The sequence below is a fragment of the Pogoniulus pusillus genome, chromosome 9, assembly GCF_015220805.1.
Source record: "Pogoniulus pusillus isolate bPogPus1 chromosome 9, bPogPus1.pri, whole genome shotgun sequence".
Lineage (NCBI taxonomy): Eukaryota > Metazoa > Chordata > Aves > Piciformes > Lybiidae > Pogoniulus > Pogoniulus pusillus.
This window is the reverse complement of record NC_087272.1, coordinates 6234369-6255359: the sequence shown is the minus strand read 5'-3', so window position 1 is coordinate 6255359 and position 20991 is coordinate 6234369. Positions and strand designations below refer to the sequence as shown.

The 20991-nt window shown below is 42.8% G+C and overlaps 1 protein-coding gene across 5 annotated transcripts in view; it reads right to left on the bottom strand.

Moving 5' to 3' along the window:
• Window positions 1-20991, bottom strand: part of BANK1 (B cell scaffold protein with ankyrin repeats 1) — a 202231-nt gene that overhangs the window by 168434 nt on the left and 12806 nt on the right. For 4 of the 5 annotated variants that reach the window (XM_064148402.1, XM_064148398.1, XM_064148401.1 and 1 more), the window contains exons 2-3: window positions 8889-9287; window positions 3339-3404 (exon numbers count right to left, since the gene is read on the bottom strand). In XM_064148402.1, coding sequence (XP_064004472.1) covers window positions 3339-3404; window positions 8889-9287 — 465 coding nt within the window. The remainder of the gene's footprint in view (window positions 1-3338; window positions 3405-8888; window positions 9288-20991) is intronic. The other variant, XM_064148399.1, reaches the window with a different exon arrangement.

The following is a 20991-nucleotide window of genomic DNA, read 5'->3' as shown; positions in this document are numbered from 1 at the left end:
CTTCAGAATCCTCCTTTTATGCTCTGCTTGCCCACGCCTAATTGATTCAGCTAATTAGTGCTAGGATGCCATGTCATGGTAAATGTTAAAAAAGACAAGGCTGTGTCACAGAAGGGGAACAGCCTTTGCTGAAGCTGAATATGACTTAAAGAGTGGGATCTAAAGCTGAGGTTAGCTCTGTTTTGCAGGAAAATGATGAATGCAATTCCACAATATGGCATCCACAGTTTGTCCCTATGGTTACAAGACTACATACCCAGGTCCTAATAAGATTGCCTCACTCTTCCACCCTTACTACAAATAATGATTCTTTGAGGAGCAGAAAATTTCCTTTGGAATCACAAAGGAGTTCCTCAAAATACAGCTTTCTAGCAATAAAAATAAGTCTGCATTTCTTATACAGAAATGGGAAATAAAGTAAACACATAACATTTATGAACAGCTAAAGACATGATTTGTTCACTCTTCGCCCATAGGAATTAGTCCTCATGCATTTATATCATGGTGATTAGCATTCTACAGCTGGATCTTGTCCATCACTCACTAGCAAATCAATTGTTATCACAGCTACTTGCAACTCATATTTCCCTAAAGGATCTCATTGATCACATAGTTTTTCCATTTTCCAATGTACTCTCTGACCTTTTCCCTTAAGGCCTTGTGCAATTCACTTCAGTCAATCACTTCTTATTCTTAGCTCCTGCTCACCTTTCCTTCATTGGATATCATTTGTTTTGGTTTAGTTTGGTTTCCTCCCACCCCATGTCCTGTAACTCACTCACTGCTCTTTCCAACTCTGTTGGGTTTGTGTGGCAAGGTTTTGGCAGCAGAGCAGTGTCTTCTGTGAGAAGCTGCTAGAAGCTTCCCTGGCTCCAAGCTGGACCCATCACTGGTCATGGCTGTGTAGACCAGCAACACTGGTGGTGTCTCTACAATAACATATTTGAGAAAGGGGAAAAAAGAAACTGGGGAAACCTGCAGCAGAATCATAGAATCATAGAATCAACCAGGTTGGAAGAGACCTCCAAGATCATCTAGTCCAACCTATCACCCAGCCCTAACCAATCAACTAGACCATGGCACTAAGTGCCTCATCCAGTCTTTTCTTGAAGACCCCCAGGGACGGTGCAGCAGCTATATGGGCACTAAGTGAAAAGGGGGGGGGAGGTGCACTGGAGCAGAGACTCCACTGCAGCTTGTACCAAGACAGCAAACTGACCCTCTGCAGTGTACAGAGGTAATGGTGGAGCAGATGCCCACTTGCAGCCCATGGAGGAACCCACGCCTCCGCAGGTGATTGCACCTGAAGAAGGCCAAGACTCCACACTGGAGAAGGGTCTGGTCAGGAGCCATGGAGAGAAAGGAGCCCATGATGGAGCAGGTTTGATGACAGGACTTGTGACCATGTTGGGGACCCACACTGCAGCAATCTGCTCCTGCAGGACTGCACCCCATGGAAGGCACCCACAGTAGACTACGTTGTGAAGCTGGTCTTCAGGCATCATAGAAAAGCAGAAAAGGATTCCTTGAAAAGGAGCTAGGGTTTAAAGCAGAAACAGCTTGGAGGAATATCTCCCCAGTCCTTTCTTTTCCTTGGATTCTCTGTTTTCCCTGATCATTCCCTCTTCTAGTGTCTCATTTTATGGCCATCGCTATCATGAATTAAAGGAACAGTGATGCTGGCTTAATGAGCACCTGGATGATGAGCCTTCCTTAGATGAACACACTTTATCAGTGCACCAAATCATAGCACATTCATCACAAGACCAAAAGAGACCTCCTTCAAAACCGTAACAAATAGTTCTGTAAGGAGAAGACAGTGCAGCTTTACAGCAGCTTTATGCTTGAGATCACTCCACTACAGCCAATATGCCATGAGAATCACACACAATCCCCATCACAAAGGATAATCCTGGTGGTCCTTTCCAACCATAGTGATTCATAGTAATTAGATGTTGTGCTGAGGGATCTGGTTTAGTCAAGGACTTGTCGGTGTGAAACTAATCATTGGACTCAATGATCTTAAAGGTCTTTTCCAATCTAAGAAATTCTGTGATTCTGTAATCAATATTCTCATCCAACTGCTGCTTTTTTTCTGTGATCAGTACTGATTTAAAACAGGGAAGTGTAGAAAAAGCAAGCCAAATGTTGTGATGCTGTCAGTAATTCACAGGAACACCTTAGATGAAGTATATGTTCAATCCTTGGCAATAGAATTCATTGTATTGCTGCGCTAGTTTGAGACTAGCTGGAATATTTTGGTGAGAAGAATTAGATTAGGGATAGGAGAAGATTTAATAGAGAGAAATGGTTGGTATTAAATACCAATATTGCACACATTTCAAAGGGGCATATTTCCAAATAGTTCTGGTCTGGACCTGTGAAATACTTATTTGCAGTGCACCCAGCGCGCTTCCTGAGCGTACCTACACTTTTAATTGTACCTCAAAAGAATCCAATCCAGATGATCCATGATTGCTCTGTGTTGGTAAGTAAGAATGAGTGGAGAATTTAAAAGCACAAGGGCTGGTGCTCATGCCTTGAATTAATTGGAAAAGCTAAAATGCTGCACTGTACACAACAGTGACATACACCGAATTTGTGTCAGTGAACTTGCAGCATCCTCCTGCCTATAGCCCTCACCTGCAAAACAGACCCAAAGAATGAGAAAGCTCAGAGTCCAGCAGCACAGGCCTGCCACACCAGGAGTTCCAAAATAGTCATCTTTTTCCATCTGTCAGCATGTTGGTGCTGTCAAGCACTTCCCAACAGTGGCAACCCAGAAATAAAGTCAAGTAAGAACTGGGGATGGGAAACATGTTATGTAGCTTGTTAATTTTAGCAAGTGGAGATTTTTCCAGTCTGTTTTCCCTAAGAAAGGCCTTTACAGGCTTTCACAAACAGAAATAAGCCAGAATGGCAAATGCCAACATGCTCTGAAGTCAGACCACTCCCAACCTCTGGCAGCCAACGAATGATCCAAGTAGGACTGATCCCTCTGAAATTTCAAATCAGCTCTCTCTTTACTACAAGCAAAACTCCTCATACTGGGAACAGAAAAGGGAAGCTCTTCAGGCCTTCCTTTTTCTCTACTCTGAAACTGAAGGAAAAAAAAGGAAATGTCTCTGTTGAATCTCCCCCTTTCTTTTCACACTTATCTGCAAACACATTCTTGTGAGGTGTGGGTGGATGGTTGAGAACAAGGCAAGCTCCTCTACACATCTGTATGCTATGGGAAGCTTAATTGATTGCCTTTGATGTCTGACAGGATGTAAGAAAACAAAAGTATTTTTCTCGAGTATTTGCTTTGAGAAAATGCAAGGAGGAATTCAACTCACCGTCTGCAAGAACTGTTTCATAGATGCAAGACAAAGAGTCTCCAGGATTTTCATTATGTGGCTTACCTAGGAAAAAAAGGGTAATTGTTCAGTGCTATCCACTTGGAAGTATCATTAGCTGCTCATCAACTCTGACGACAGAGGTCATTGCTATCCTACTTGACTGTATCACAGAACGTTTAATCCTTTGATTGCCCTAAGGAAGATCTTAGCGTCAGAAATCAAGCTGGGACACACACACAGATGAAATAAAATTGACCAAATAGAAAAGAGTCAAGAAATAAATAGATAAGCAATCTACAGTAAAAAAGAAGAAATCTCTTTACACCCATTTCCACTGCCTTTCTTTAGAATTAATTTCATAGGCTATTTTAAATCTAAAATAAATCTTTCTTGAAACCATAGTTTTGCAGGCTGAAAAAAAGCCACAACAGTTAAAATCCAAGCAGAAGGAAAAAGCCTAGAGAGATCTTTAGATGTAATTGGACTTATTTCTTTTTAGTAGACATCCCTGTCTGATATCAGTCTGATAACTGATATTATCAGGTTACCATAGCAGGTTAAAAATGTGGGCTTGAGGAAGAGAAGTTTCCCTGGAAGTAAAAAGCAAACAGTGAAGCTGAGCAAGAAGAAAGAGAACAGAATCATGTACAGGAAAGTGAGAATGGCTTCAAGCTTGGAAGAAAAAAGCAGCTGTGCAATGCTGCTGATGTATTGGGCCAAGAAAGCAATGGCCACATTTCTGGTCAAATGCCAAAACACTCTGGTGGTTCAGATTTGTTGAAATGCTCTTGATGGCTTCACTACCAAGAGACTTTCTGATATTAGACAATACCTGCCCATGCCACTCTTGCATTACGTGGGACCATGATATCACCTGGTATTTCACATCTGACAAAACATTAATGTAAGAGGTAAAAGAGAATTTAGGTAATTCCAGGTTCCCATTCTGAAGTTTTGAGGCAAAAACACAGAAGGTTTTTCAAATATGCCTTTCAGAAGTGCTCATTAGTTTTGCATTGCACTTTTCTGTGAAAGATCTTACAGCTGACCTGCAGTCATCTAAGCATGACAAATGCACCTGAAATTAAAGGGAGTTTGAATATGACTGTAAAAATTACTGTATACTGGTAAATGTCAGAAAAGATAATGTGTTAAAGTGGTATCAGAAGTGGAACAAACACTTCACCCTCATGTTGCTCAATACTAGTACGTAAAATGATGACAAAGTAACGTTTGGACAGCACTCCAGGCAAAAAGGACTTCCACAGGAAAGGATGTTAGGATCTGATTGGCATTTGATATCTAAATAATGCAACTTCAAACCTGAGCACAAAACAAAGTATCAAAGAACTGCTAATTAACTAAGCACTAATTATTCTGTGCACTAATGAGGGCAGGTTGTTGGCAGGGCCAAGGGGCAGGAAGGCAACCAGTACTATGGATGAAGGCCACAGCTGACTTGCTGTTGCATGGCTTCAGCAGACCCAGCAGTCACAGGCTATGCTGAGGTGGTTTTACACAACTTGGAATCTGGAATTTTCCTCCAGAGAGTAAATTATCACACTATTTAGAATTTGAAAGTAAAATGAAATTATTATTTACAAAAGAAGGCTAAATATAAAAGGCAAGAAACATATACAAATTACATGTGTACATATAAAACTAGACAACAGCCCAGCTACACCCCGTAGACACTCTGTACACCCCTCTGGACAGAGCCCAGGGGCTGTTATCAGCTAACACAGCATTATCTCTCTCTTCTTACCAATAGCTCAAACAATGGTTGATGCAGAGAAGAAGAAAGTCCAGAGGGAAAGACAGAAGGAAAACCAAGCAAGCAAGAGGGCAAGAACACTCTGAACTCCAACCAATATAGAATTTTCTTAGAGCAAAGGAATGGGATAAATATATCTCTTACAGTTTCTTCAGCCCCTTTGAGAGTAAGAGTCCATCCCCCTGGACTCTGAATGCTCTAGAAAACTTTACTCACAATTAGGACCCTAGTCCCAAACTGTAACAATTACACTTGTAAATTCTGAGTATTCAACATCTAACTTTGTAGCTGTAATAATGTTTTCTTGACCAAGTTCCATCCTCATAAACCTTTAAGTAAGGAGTGCAAGATCCTACCAAGAATAAAATCTGATCCTATTAAAAGAAAAGAAAATTAGTTCTTTTGCTATCCTAATACTGATTTCATTTTGGTTTTTTTCAATATGAACTTAGACACATGCTGTATTTAATTTTTTTCCAGGATGTGTGTGTTGTGGAGGGTCCATAGGCCACAACAACCCCATGCAGAGATACAGGATGGGGTCAGAGTGGCTGGAGAGCAGCCAAACAGAAAGGGATCTGGGGGTGCTGATTGAAACCCGCCTGAACATGAGCCAGCAGTGTGCCCAGGTGGCCAAGAGAGCCAGTGGCATCCTGGCCTGCATCAGAAATGGTGTGGTCAGCAGGAGCAGGGAGGTCATTCTGCCCTGTACTCTGCACTGCTTAGACCACACCTTGAGTGCTGTGTCCAGTTCTGGGCCCCCCAGTTTAGGAGGGACATTGAGATGCTTGAGCATGTCCAGAGAAGGGCAACGAGGCTGGGGAGAGGCCTTGAGCACAGCCCTACGAGGAGAGGCTGAGGGAGCTGGGATTGGTTAGCCTGGAGAAGAGGAGGCTCAGGGGAGACCTTATTGCTGTCTACAACTACCTGAGGGGTGGTTGTGGCCAGGAGGAGGTTGCTCTCTTCTCTCAGGTGGCCAGCACCAGAACAAGAGGACACAGCCTCAAGCTGTGCCAGGGGAGATTTAGGCTGGAGGTGAGGAGAAAGTTCTTCACTGAGAGAGTCATTGGACACTGGAATGGGCTGCCCGGGGAGGTGGTGGAGTCGCCGTCCCTGGAGCTGTTCAAGGCAGGATTGGACGTGGCACTTGGTGCCATGGTCTAGCCTTGGGCTCTGTGGTAATGGGTTGGACTTGATGATCTGTGAGGTCTCTTCCAACCCTGATGATACTGTGATACTGTAAAATAGGCTTACACCTGCTATCTGTCAAAAGAGACACAATAATAATAATAATAATAATAATAATAATAAATGTTTTTGTGAATTCACAAATCTATGAACTATCATCTGTCTTCTAAGAAACAGTTTATCTTTGCAGGAAAGTGTGCAGTTTCCTGTGTATGAATCATCCAACTGTCTCTGGGCACAACTCCTTCCTATATATCCCCATTCACACATAGTAGAGACTCACTGTTTTCATTCCCCTAAAAACCTGCTAAGGAATTTCAGACTGAGGCTATGTAACAGACACAGTCAGAAACTGCAAACATTACCTCCTGAAACTGAACCATACAACTCTAATTAGCCCCCAAACAGTAAGACATTCAGAGAAAGTTACACTGAGAAAAAGGTTAATGAATACAGAACAGCATGAAATGCCAGAAAAGGAGTTGGTTGGGAAGGAGAAGTTTCAAAAGCACTGATCTGATATAGCCAGACTGTGTGCAGACACACTGGGAGCGGGTTTGAAAGCTTTTTAGTACACTTAAGCTCATCTGCTCAAGCACAAGGCAGCAGGTCACTCTGACTCAGCTGGGGTCTCTCTACACTTGTGTTCAAAAGAATCTTCCTGGCTGCTCATGAACATTCCTAGCCAGGTTAATTTCCGAGCAAAACTCCTGAACTGCAGGATGTCTCATGCTAATAAAACAGCACCTTGCAAATAACAAAGACAGAAGCACAATGCTCTGTTTGGTAGACAAATCCCTGCCAAAATATCAAGAGCTGAGAGGAGATAGGAGACGTAGAGACTATGAAGAAGCAGTAGGAAATATGGTCTCAAAGCCATCTACCTCAAACCTGTGTACAACTTGTACCAGCTTTCCAAAGGGGCCCATACAACTGTCTGCCTAAAGGTATTAACTGGTTTCATTTGTGCAGCCTGGACAGGCTAAACTACAACCATGTGCACAGATTTTGCCATTTCACTGTCTCACCCGCCGGAGAGTTTTTTTTACATTCCAGAAATGTTAATTTTTGTATTAATTCTTCTTTGTAGTTTCCCTGGATGTACAAAGATATACAAAGTGGATGACAGTTTCTGTCCTTTCGGTACAGATGTATGTGCTGGTTGGAGGCTAATTGGGATATTTTAATGACAGAAATTAAATCATTGGTTGTAAAAAGAAAATAATCACAGTACCACCAAGGTTGGAAGAGACCTCACAGATCATCAAGTCCAACCCTTTACCACAGAGCTCAAGGCCAGACCATGGCACCAAGTGCCACGTCCAATCCTGCCTTGAACAGCTCCAGGGACGGCGACTCCACCACCTCCCCGGGCAGCCCATTCCAGTGTCCAATGACTCTCTCAGGGAAGAACTTTCTCCTCACCTCCAGCCTAAATTTCCCCTGGCGTAGCCTGAGGCTGTGTCCTCTTGTTCTGGTGCTGGCCACCTGAGAGAAGAGAGCAACCTCCTCCTGGCTACAACTACCCTTCAGTTAGTTGTAGACAGCAATAAGGTCTCCCACTGAGCCTCCTCTTCTCCAGGCTAACCAATCCCAGCAGATAATGGCAAAGTCTAATCATTCATTGGTTTGCTGAGAGGAATAAAAAAGCCAAAATGTGAACAATTTGTCCCACTCTGGTCTGGAATGCTGAATCTATTTGCTTCCTTCCTCACTCCACTCGAGTATCTCTCCACTAACCTTGGCTACCACAGAAAAACAGTGCAAGCTTTGCTGGTTGTTTTGTTTGCCTGTCTGGGAAAAGAGGGGAGAAAGAGCAGGTAGCTTTGAGCCTCTTCTTGGCAATTTCCTTTGTCCAGGAGGGAGTTTGGATTTCTGTGTTATTTCTAACTTGGACTTAATTGTAAATGCCTGTAAATATATTGTGTATATATGCTTGTAAATTTTGCTTTGCTGTAAATATAGCTTTCATCTTGCTTCCAAACCCTCTGAGCTGGTCTGGTAAATACCAATAGTGAGGGGGTGGATATGGGTGGAAATTCCCAACCCACCACAGCATATCAGCTGGGTTGGTAAAAGTGAAAATAACCTCTGTGCTTACAGCTTTGTGTGTCGCACAGGAAGTTATGGTACCCCTGAAACTGGGTCTAAGCCATTATTTTTTCATTCTGTCAGATTTATCTGAAGAGTCATACATGCTGTCACATTAAGGCATTTTGAAAAAGATGAAAGATAAATCCACAGTTTTGTACAGTTTCTGAGATTTGTAAGGTAAGGAAACAGAGAAATAAGTCTATGTCAGCTCTTCTGACTTACCAGGATGTAGTGACAGTAGGTCCACAGGTGCCATAGGCAGCTTTTAGACCTTCCAAAGCTGTTTCCCTGCAAAACTGGAGCTGGACTAGGAGTACAATAGTTTCAACACACTTCAATGACAAATGCATCATCAAAATGCTAGACCAAGCTGAACAGAATTAATTTCCCCAGAAAGGTCTGAATTACAGCTTTTTCTCTTTTCCAAATGATATTATCACAGCTAGGAAAACTCTTTTAATAATCATGCAAAGTTTTCATTTCCAGATTACCTGTTTGTATAATTCCAGTGACAACAGAGAGGTATTCCTCGGGCTCCTGGTCAGTGGAAATCTCTTGGCTGCTTCTGTCTAAGGTCAGTACGTCATAAAGAATCTCTGAATTCTCCACCCCGCAAAGCAGAATCACCACATTATCTGCAGGCCTCAGAACTCGTTCCAAAAAGTAACTTCTCTTTTGATTTAGGCAGTTTAGAAGGCCACATGAGAGTATCAGGACTTTACATTTATAACAGGATAAAGAGTATAACTCCTGGTGTTTGAAAGATGAAGTCTCTAGATTGTAGAGTAATATTCCTCCTTCATTCACTACGTGCGTGAAAAGAGATTTTAGGTACAGAGCCCACTCTTCTGCTTCTTGTTCATATATCACGAGAATATCTTCTGTGTTTTCTAGAGAGAAGAGAACATTTTAAACAGTTTAAAATATATACACATAATTTCAAATGCATTTTGAGTCCATTACAGGTATTACAAGACAGATCATTAATTTTCCCCCTCTTAAAATTTTGAGATGCTGAACAAACAATATGGGTCATCACCTTGAAATGACAACTATCAGCATGGTCCCACTGTGGTGGAGGGGCAGCAGCCCAAAACAGAGGCCTCTCTATGCCTGGACATGTTTTTCTGCCAGGACCCATGGTAGTAAACAGGTTGTGTAACACACACACACAGAGTCCATGTATCCCTGGGGTCCGCCCATGTGATCCCCGTAGTTGGGAGGGTCCAGGCAAACAGCTCCTACCTATTAAGGTAAGGTTTGCCAACCTGATTGGTCACTTTAGATGGCCAAAGAGCCACAAATCGGCTCACAGTCTATAAAGAGGGGTGCAAAGGTGCACCACGTGTTCAGACTTAGCTGTTCAAGCTCAGCTCTCTGATCCATATAGCAGCATCCTGCTGCCCTGACCCGCTTGCAAGGCCTAGACATAGAATCTGGCCCTCACTTGCATACTTTCAGAGGCTTTAGACCTCTTACTTCGATCTTGAGGCGCAGTTAACCTGTGTACCTTCACATTCACGCCTGCACCTGATACATATATGGGGAGCTGATAGCCCCCTAAACCTAGAGCCAGCTGTGCATCCTGGCCTGCTATTTTGCATTTATCCACAGAGCTCAGTCTCTCAGCAGCCTGGCACACACTGCATGCCCACTGCTATAGCCTGGAGAATCAGGACAGCAGACCTTCTAGATTGTCTGCAAACCCACAAACACAGCCTGCTAGCTGTGAAAGGACCGTGTCAGAAGCTGTATGGACAAATCCTTCTCCTGTTCCTGGAATCCTGCCATCTGACCATCCCTGGACACGCAGCATCCAGAAAACCAGCAGCATCGAGGCAGAGACCACCTCACACCAGGAGAAAAGGTTAGAGAAAACCTGTTTACCCCAGAGTCTGGGAACACTTATCATTTCCTCTCAAGCCAGGAAGATTCCAGCCTCACAGAGATCCTGGACGCAGGGCACAGGCTGTGACACAACCCTGGGAGAGTGATTAATACTTAAGGGCAATACATTTAAATAAGCTTTAATTCTTCTGTAATATGTTATCTCTGCCTTAGAGCAGACACAGTTTCAGCCGCTGCTGGGCAAACAGCATAGTGCTTAAAACAGGCATTAAGCCTGAAGGAAATCTCTCTTTGTCTATAGTTGATAAGTTGATAATTATTAATCAGATCCTTATAATATCATATCCTAATTGTTTTCATAAATTTGCACTAGAACTTATTATTCAGTGGTTGGGGGTGGCAAGTTTGTAAATATTAATTTTAATAAATATATTTTTGTAAAAAATTAATACCGCCTCAAATTGATTTCTCACCTCCCCCTAATAAAGGAGGAATAGAGAACCCCCCTCTGCAACACCCCCCACCTCCTTTTGATGCTGTTAGCAACTACCAGGCTAATTCTCTGCTAGGTTAGCCAGCCAGCTCAAAGCAGGCAGCAGTACCAGCTACGGGACTGTGCACGCTGAGGCAGCTCTACGTACCTGCTGCATCGCAGCATCTTTAGCATTAAAGCATACCCTCAGATTCTCACGCAGCTCTACAGCATCCCCAGGGAGGGCTTCCTTAGCTCTGTACACCCATCTAAATCCCAGGTAGGATCATCCCACCTTCCTCACCGCCCCTAACAGTCTGGCCTCCTCCTCTCTTTAGCACCAGAGCTACCACAGTGAGGGTTAGCTCTCAAGGGTGTCTAGTGATAGGGGGAATGATCTGAGGGGGAGTAGGATTAGACCGGATCTTAGGAAAAAGTTCTTCAGTATGAGGGAGGTGAGACTCTGGAATAGGTTGCCCAGAGAGGTTGTGGATGCCCCCTCAGTGGAGGTGTTCAAGGCCAGACAAGATGAAGCCCTGAGCAACCAAGTCTAGTTAAAAGGCATCCCTGCCCATGGTAGGGTGGTTGGAGTAGATGATCTCTGAGGTCTCTTCCAACCTGAGACACTCTGTGATTGATTTTGAGATAAAGGCAGAAAGATTGTTCACAGAAATGCTGGTAAAACAACTCAGAATATTTCACATGTAGTGTAGCTTCACCTACTATTTCAGAAGGAATACCAAAATTGCAGTATAGAAAGCAGGGCCCATTCACACATTCTGCTCACTCTTAGATTCTTGAAAAACAGGTGACACTATTAAAAATGCAACACTTAGCCTTAAGTGCCTGAAGTAAAGAACATATATTTGAACACTTGACATGATCTGACTTCGTTTGGAAGGGAACCAGTATGTTAAGGGTATTTGGGCAGCATTATATTAAGATAGTCATTAGTGATCTATCTTCACTGTCCTTATTCCAGAAAAATTACTGGTTAACTACTTCTGGTTTTCTCTCCATTGCTTATCCTTCAAGATGTAAAACATGATGCTAGTAAGAAGACCAATGCTCTTGCACTGTACTACTAGGGTGAGAGTACAGAACAGAAGCAATGGGCACAAGCTGGAATACAGGAGGCTTCCTCAGAGCATTAGGAAATACTTTTTCTTTTTTACTGTGAGCATTGGCACAGGCAGCCCAGGGAGGTTCTGATATCTCCCTCTTTGGAGCTACTCAAAAGGTGTCTGGTCATGGCCCTTCTTTGAGCATGGTGGTTGTACAGAGACAGCTTCCAGATGTCCCTTCCAATCTCAAACATGATTCTCTGAGACCATAAAAACATGTGATTTGCCGATCAGTAAAACACACCAAGGTAGTTTAACACCCCTGGAGCAGTACAAAATCGTGGCCCTGTGAAGCAATACTAAGGGACTCAGAGACAGACACAGCTGCTGTACTTCACCTCCACTGAACTTTCTGTGTCTCCCAGGCTCCTGACAGCTCAGGGAATTTGACTGACACTTGCTAGCAGTGAGTATCTAAGCTGCTTCTTTGTGACTATCAAGAGATATGGAAATGCTGGGCACACACAGTTGAAATACTTCTCGGGCACCCGAGGGATCTGGATAGTGGGATGCACCGCTCTAAGTACCTAGTACAGATGGAGCTAAAGAGAATTAAACAGTCTGTCAAGGATCCCATGTACAAAAGCAGAAACTAAACCTAGATCTCCACTCCAGGATTACTGCTTTAATTATTGAACTTCCTTTCTTTTAGGAAGAAATTATTTCCAAATTTCGTTTGTTTGTTTGTTCTTTATTCATGAGGCATTTCAAAGTTTACCCATCTGGAGGCTGCCTGAAACTTGCAGAATAGAGGCACTATAGCCTAGTCTCTTGAGTTCATTTTCTGTCTATGAACTGCTTGGAAGACAGCTGACATTTGTGAATACCCATCTTTCAGAACATTTTCTGCCACAGGCAGTGAAATAGGGGCATGCTTGATATGGTAGTGTGTGATTACCGTTTCATTTTCTACAGCTTTCGCTCACGCACACAAAAAGCCATGAAGCTTGCTGTACAGTTTCAAAAGAAATGATAGTATCAGAGCTCCTTCAGCCTGACCACATGGAATCATACCACAGGAAAGGACCTAGTTTCATTCTCACAGTATCACAGTATCATCAGGGTTGGAAGAGACCTCACAGATCATCAAGTCCAACCCTTTACCACAGAGCTCAAGGCTAGACCATGGCACCAAGTGCCACATCCAATCCTGCCTTGAACAGCTCCAGGGACGGCGACTCCACCACCTCCCCGGGCAGCCCATTCCAGTGTCCAATGACTCTCTCAGTGAAGAACTTTCTCCTCACCTCCAGCCTAAATCTCCCCTGGCACAGCCTGAGGCTGTGTCCTCTAATTCTGGCGCTGGCCACCTGAGAGAAGAGAGCAACCTCCTCCTGGCCACAACCACCCTTCAGGTAGTTGTAGACAGCAATAAGGTCTCCCCTGAGCCTCCTCTTCTCCAGGCTAACCAATCCCAGCTCCCTCAGCCTCTCCTCGTAGGGCTGTGCTCAAGGCCTCTCCCCAGCCTCGTCGCCCTTCTCTGGACACGCTCAAGCATCTCAATGTCCCTCCTAAACTGGGCGGCCCAGAACTGAACACAGCACTCAAGGTGTGGTCTAAGCAGTGTAGAGTACAGGGCCAGAATGACCTCCCTGCTCCTGCTGACCACACCATTCCTGATGCAGGCCAGGATGCCACTGGCTCTCTTGGCCACCTGGGCACACTGCTGGCTCATGTTCAGGCGGGTATCGATCAGCACCCCCAGATCCCTTTCTGTTTGGCTGCTCTCCATTTACTAAAACCACTGTAGTGGTCCCTTAAAAGTATAGATTTAAAAGGACATTTAGTTCCCAAAGAACCTTTTGGGATGAATTCTTTACACTCGAGTTGAATTTGCTAAGTTCCTACTTCCAGGCACAGAACTTCATTTTATCTATTTCTGCAAGCTAAAGGAAGTTTCTGTTCTCAGAAATACACTCCCTAACCTCAGGCTGCCATGCCATGACTCTCAGCCTTGCCTTTGTTGCAGTTTGTAAAGTAGGATTATTACTCTTCCCACTGCAAAAGAGGCTTTGCAGAACTCCCACCATTCCTTCTGTGCTTTTGTGCACTCTCCCTACCTTTTAAAAGTACTTATTAAGGAACTTAAAACTGTACACACAAAGTAGGAGTTCCTTGATACAGTGTATGGGAAGGACAAAATAATCTCACTTGAGACTACCTCAAATATGTATGGAAACTTCATGTTAAGGCCTTAAGTGAAAAGCTCTCATTTTTAACTTCAATGCTCTGCATGTGCCCTTCTATCATGATGGACTTCAACGAGGACAGAGATAAGTGGAACTGTGAGGAGAGATAAAAAGCATGTTTCAAGAGAAATAGGTTAGGGGTTTTTTGGTAGTTTCACAGAATCTTTGTGTCCTGATTGTGCAGAATAGGGATCTGCTGGTGTCTTCCACAGCATCCACCCAGCCAAGGGCCTAAGTTTCTTCTCCATGTAGAAGGAGAGACACAACTACACATCATCTCTGCGCAGACTGGAAGCACACAGAAGTTATTTCCATAGCAGAAAAGAACTGCTGGACCCAACCATTATCATAGAATCAACCAGGTTGGAAGAGAGCTCCAAGATCATCCACTCCAACCTAGCACTCAGCCTTCAACACCTCCAGGGACGGTGACTCCACCACCTTCCTGGGCAGCCCATTCCAATGCCAATCACTCTCTCTGGCAAGAACTTCCTCCTAACATCCAGACTATACTTCCCCTGGAACAACTTGAGACTGTGTCCCCTTGTTCTGTTGCTGGTTGCCTGGGAGAAGAGACCAACCCCCACCTGGCTACAACCTCCTTTCAGGTAGTTGTAGACAGCAATGAGGTCACCCCTGAGCCTCCTCCAGGCTAAACACCCCCAGCTCCCTCAGCCTCTCCTCAGAGGGTTTGTGTTCCAGGCATTTCAGCAGCCTTTTTGCCCTTCTCTGGACATGCTCCAGCACCTCAACATCTCTCTTGAATTCAGGAGCCCAGAATTGTACTCAAGAACAGTTGAAGAGGTCCCTGTGTGCTGGACTTAAAGTTGCACATTCTTTGGTAGAAATATTCTTAAGAAGCTGGCATTATATGATAATCATAATAAAAATATACATAAGGTTAAAGTTCCCTGTGCAAATACACAGTACAAGGCTTGGGTACTTAAAAAATTCTCAAGGAAAAAAGTGAGAGAACTGCATTAAAACAACAAAAGAAGGGGAAAAGATTCTGTTTCTACGCAGTATATCTCCACCCAAGTTCACAGCTTTAATCTTAGCTAAATGTGAATAAGAAAGGGGGCTTCAGATGTTTATTGAAAGCTTCACTTCTTTTTAACTCTATTGATTTTAATACATGAGAAAGAAAGCTTTATTTTTATAAGGAGAGTGAAATATATCTACCATCACACTTGGTGAAAGAGAGGCTCTGCAACATACATCTCATCAAACTTTAATTCATTGTGGCCACTATATTGAATTTGTCTTTTCTACCTCTATACTAGGGGAAGAGTGATACTGTGGAGAGACTCATATGAGTGAGGTATTTCATGCTGCTGTTTGGTGCAGTGTTTATTGGTTTGGAAAAAGTACTTAGTGCTATCAAGTTACCAGTGGGAAAACAAATGTGGGGTTGTTCTGAATGACACGCTTGCTTTTTGTTTTCTGCCAGTGATCTGCCTACTAGATGGAGGGTTAAATTCAATATGCAGCAGGAATGCAAGACCTACATCTTCACTTCCCAGAACTGTATTAAAAAGTGAAATATCACTATTTTGAATTGCTTGCCTGACTTCAAATGCAGAGTTAAAGTTCACCTTTGAACTAGCTATGAAATTCCCTACTAGAATCTACTCTATGTGTCTTTGTTTTTTTTCCAGTTGCATAAGTTTTTGCCTTTGGAGATTTTACTAAGATGTAGATGCTTGAGTGGGGCTTACTTGAAAACTAAAGCCCACTATAAAACTTGCCCTTCAAAACTTGCCCTTTAACCTGAAATAAAAGCTGAAGTCTAGCTTTAATGCAACACTACCCAATAGTGAATACACACTAACAAGGCTTATTTTTTCAACCAGAATTGGTTTTCATCTCTCACTGACTATTTATTTGTAGTTAACTGCACTTGGAATATAATGTGAGATGAATTTTGTTCCCTTGAAAGTTAATGCATTATAAACTAAACTATCCTGACAAAATTCAGCCATGCTTCAAATACTTCTACTTGGAAACCAACTTAAAAGGTAGAAATAAAATATATTAGTTCAGTGAGACAATTTATGCAGTCATCCATAACCTGAAAGGGTTCTTCTATCAAAAAAACCCTGTTCTGGCATTACTGCTGTGTGGTTGCCCCAGAAAAATCACATCTCATGCAACATGCCATCTGAAAGCATCTTTGAAAAGACCTGCTGAACATCTTGAAAACCAAATGAGACAACATCTTTGCAGACCAAGGAAGAATCAAGAACTTGCATAAGATGAGGCAAAAAGAACATTTTTTTTAAAATGGCAACAGTTAAAGGGAGAAAAAACCAAAACCAAACCAAAACCCAACAAACAAATAAGAAAGGCAAAAGGGGGGAAAAAACTCCAACGAGCAAACCAGCAAGTGTTTTAGAAAGTGAATGGCAATCTCAAGAACTCTGTCGTGCAGAAAAAGACATCAGGAAGGCAAGGGAAACAAACAGAACACTGGGGCTTGGTGGCTGCTCATGAAGAGGTGTGTCAGTTTATGAATCCTGTAATCTTGTGTGCTAGTTTGAAGCCAGCTAGAATGTTTTGGTGAGAAGGAATAGATCACAGGCTATGGAAGAGAAACAGTGCTGATGTCTAATTCACTCATAGGCTTGCTGAATGGTATAAGAACAAGAATCCAAACATAGATAAGGGAGTCACTGCTTCTTCTGCTGGGGAGCTTGGAGCTGCATTTTTTTTCTCTGCAGCCTCTCTGCCATCTCTCTGATTAATCCACTTTGCTTCCTAACCCCCTGGCTGAACCTCCATTCTTCCTTGGGACTAGGATAACGTTGAGAGGGGTAGGGGAAGGCAGAGGGGCAGTTGAGAGCCCCTCCTGGGGACTCAGGTTTCTGGGAGGGCTGTTGTGTTTCTGTATTACCTTTTACCTTGCATATTTCTGTATATAAATGTATATATTGTAAATATTTACTTGTATATTGAGCTAATCTGTAAATATAAACTTCATTCAATTTCCAGAGCTGGCTGAGTCTAGTCTGGGTGATTTCCAAAGTGTGGGGGTCGGGTAACACCCAAACCATCACATCTTGTGAAAAAGTTTCTGGGTGGTTAGGAGTGAACAAGAAGTACTTCATAAAACTGATTTTTAATATTAAAACTACTAGATTCAGAAAAGAAAGTCCTGTGCACAGATGTTAACTTATTCCTTCCTTTTCAAAGGTGTAATGTTTGTAGATGTGCTTTACTTCTAGATTACTGCATTTTACTCCAAGTGTTTCCACCAAATCAGCATTAACATACTTCGACTTTTAAATAAGGCTGATTTCAATTAGGTTAGGGTTTAAAGGTTGGCTGTACAGTCCCACTGCCTCAGGATGTGTTGGTTAAAAAAAGTGACACTAGAACACTAATATTTATCCAAGTTTTAACCAAAAGATGGATCACCATAGTTGTTGGAGTCACCTTCTCCAGTTAAGAGTATGCAACGGTTTGGTGTTACCTGCAGCCCCATTCCTATGAAATCACCCAGACTAGACTCAGCTGAGCTGGAAATTAAGAAATGAAGCTGTATTTACAGCTTAGCACAATATCCAAGCAGATATTTACAATATATACAGCTATGGACAGAAATATACAAGTTAAAAAAGTAATACAGAAACACAACACCCCTCCCAGAGTTGTTAGGAGAGGCTCCCAACCACACTTCCACCTTCTTTCCACCCCCTACCTTATCCCAAACTTTGCCTTACATGCAAGGTGAGTTTGGAAGATCAGCCAGGGGGGTTAGAAAGCAGAAGGATTAGTTACACAGAAAACAGGTTAAGAAGAAAAGTACAGGCATCAGCTGCAACAGAGAGCCACTCCCACTGTTACCTATGTTTGTGTTCTTGTTTTTATACACCTCAGCAAGCCTATGAGTGAAGTAGACATCAACACTGTTTCCTTTTCACAGCCTATAATCTAATTTCTTTCTCTAGAATATTTCAGCTAGCCTGAAACTAGCTCAGGGTACAGGAGCACAAGAGTGTCACTTCTTGGTTTGCTCAGATGCCCAGGAATTCCTGTGACCGCAGAAGCTTGCCACGGTTAGCACTAATGAAAAAGTAATCCGAGTTTGTTAGTATATCCTTCCCTCACTTACATTAGCTTTTGATACCCGCATGAAGAAAACTCCCCCTCAAACTGTTCTCAAACAGGATGAGAAATGAGAGGATCAACAGCTAGGGAAAGAAGAAAATTCTCCTCTTTCATTTCTTCTTGTCACAGATGTCCTCACTTGGGGAATTTGCTTGATTTTCATGTAAATGGCAGCCTTAAAAAGAAAGACAATGCACCAACTCTGCCAGTACGTAAGCAGCTACTAACTGTTGAGCTGGCCTCTCTTCTAGGCTGCGTGGGAGAGGGAGACACCAGGCTTACACCAATGTGATGCATAACGGTCAATCTGTTTATTGAAGCTAAGCATGATACCTATATAGTGGAGTTCGGTAGAGAGACAGGTACTTCTGATAGGCTTACAGAGGCAGAGATGGACTGTCCTCCCTTAATCCCCCTTTGCAACAACTTAGCTATAACATCTCTTTTTCCCAGGGCTGACCAGCCTGCCTTCTCACAACTCAGCTACAGGTAGCAGCTTCTCTGCCAGCCTCCCAAGGCCACTTTTCTGCAGCTGTGCCTCCTTATCAGAATGACCTAAGTCTGTTCAGTTACTCTGCCTGTTCTTTTCACTTCAGTTCTGCTCAAATCCCACAACCAACCTTCAAGAAATGTGTATTAATTATGTACAGTTTCTTAATACCTCGAAGGAGAAGTGGAAAAGCATAGAAGTTTTTGCTCACTTTCTCATAATAAAACTGAGGCAACATAAGGCAATATGGAATGACATCCATTGCATCTTTAATTCTATCATAAAGAATAAACTACCCTCACCAGGATTACTTTGAGTATCTCCTTATGCTAGAAAGTGACACAAAATGTAGTAGCTTTTTCCAGGTAAAGAGAGTCAGGGTGGGGGAAATTCAAGACTTTAGAAGGCAAAAGTGCACTCATCTGGGTAAACAAAAGTCTAATGTATCTTCAGATTCTAGTTTCATTGTTCAAACCAAACGCCAATCAACATGAATGTTTAACACTATCCCCTGAGTTTCCATTCCACAGAAATGTGCCTTTCATCTGAAATCCATAGGGTTTAAAACTTCCAGTGTTTGAAAAATGTCTCTGTTCCCTCCAAGGCATCTCTTCTGCTCTCCCATTCCTCTATATTCCTTTCACTCTGTGGAATAAAAATATGAGTATGGCCAAGAGTCACAACACAGTGACCAAAAAAAGGAGCATGAGAAACATAAGGAAGTGTAAGAGACCTGCAAAATCTTTCTTCTAATCTCAAGAAGACTGCTTCTGTTTAGGCTGTATGTAGGATGAAGATGACAAGCACATATACCAGTTTTAATGAAAACCTAGAAACAGAGGACCTTCAGTTTCTTGTGCCCCTTGCAATCTCTACACAGATTCAGCTATTGCTCTCTTCATATTGCTTCCCCTAATCACCAACAATAAGCAACTACAGAAAAACTGTTTCATTAGCACTCCAGACAACCCCTGCAATTTAGCATCTAGAAACAGAATGAGAACATTTAATTCAGCACTAATCAGTGGCCTTAGCATAATGAACTGCCCCTCACCCATCCAGGAGGCATTGATTTTCCCAGTCAGTGCACCTGACACATCCAGTAAATGTGCCTCAAAACGTGTAATGTGTCTCTAGCTCTTGGTTGCTGGAATTCTGCGAGGCAAATCCCCTGAAGCAAGCCAAAATGGACTCTTCACGGGAAGGACAGGAGAAAGCACTTTAGAACTACTTGCAGATAATGGAAAATGTTTTCAACTCGGTCATGGTGCTTCTCAGAGATGTTCCACTAATGGAAATTAAAATTCTAAAAGCCTGCTTGTAAACCTGGGAGTGAGATGACAAAGTAGCTAAATTGCTGCCGCGCTGAGGCACACCTGTTTCAATTAGAGCAATTATCCTAAAGCATGGGACATTCCTGCCATCACTGCATCAGCCAACAGAGCTGCTGCACTTCTAGTCTCAAATGCCTATTTAATGAGCACCTAAGAACATTTTCATTGTTTATGTACTTTGTGTTGCTAATTTCCAAGTTGTGTGTGAAAACTAACACTTGCTCTAGCTGTATAAAATCAAGCCTCCTATCTTCGTTATTCTTTTCACCAAGCTCAAGGAAGTCTGGAGCATGCAAAATTAGTTTCTGCAGAGAGGAACAATTTTCCCGCAGATAGGATGAGTGTAGGCTTGATCCTGTGGGCTTTCTCTGAATAGAAATCCCACTGACTTTCCCTACTGTGACAATGATAAGAGAGACAACTAAGTGTGGACTCTACCCAGGCAGTCTAGAAAGGAGAGGAGAAAGTTCTTCCCTGAGAGAGTCATTGGACACTGGAATGGGCTGCCTGGGGAGGTGGTGGAGTCGCCGTCCCTGGAGCTGTTCCAGGCAGGATTGGACGTGGCACTTGGTGCCATGGTCTAGCCTTGAGCTCTGTGGTAAAGTGTTGGACTCGATGATCTGTGAGGTCTCTTCCAACCTTGGTGATACTGTGATATCTGATTATCAAACCTCACAAAGCTACCACTGCACCCAAAAAGATTCTTCTCCTCAACATATATGGCCTTATTCTCTGGTTTAAGCCTCTCTCTGATCTGTCCTGCAAATATATAGAAACACAGAATTGTTTTGGTTGGAAAATTCCTCTAAAACCCTTGAGTCCAACTGCTAACCTAACACCACCATGACCATTAAACTGTGAAGTGTCATGTCTAGACGTTTTTTTACGCACCTACAGGGATGGTGCTTACTCTCTGGACAGCTTGTTCCAATGCCTGACCACTCTTTCAGTGAAGATTTTTCTCCTAATATTCAATCTAAACCTCCCTTGGTGCAACTTGATGCCATTTCCTCTTGTACTATTACTT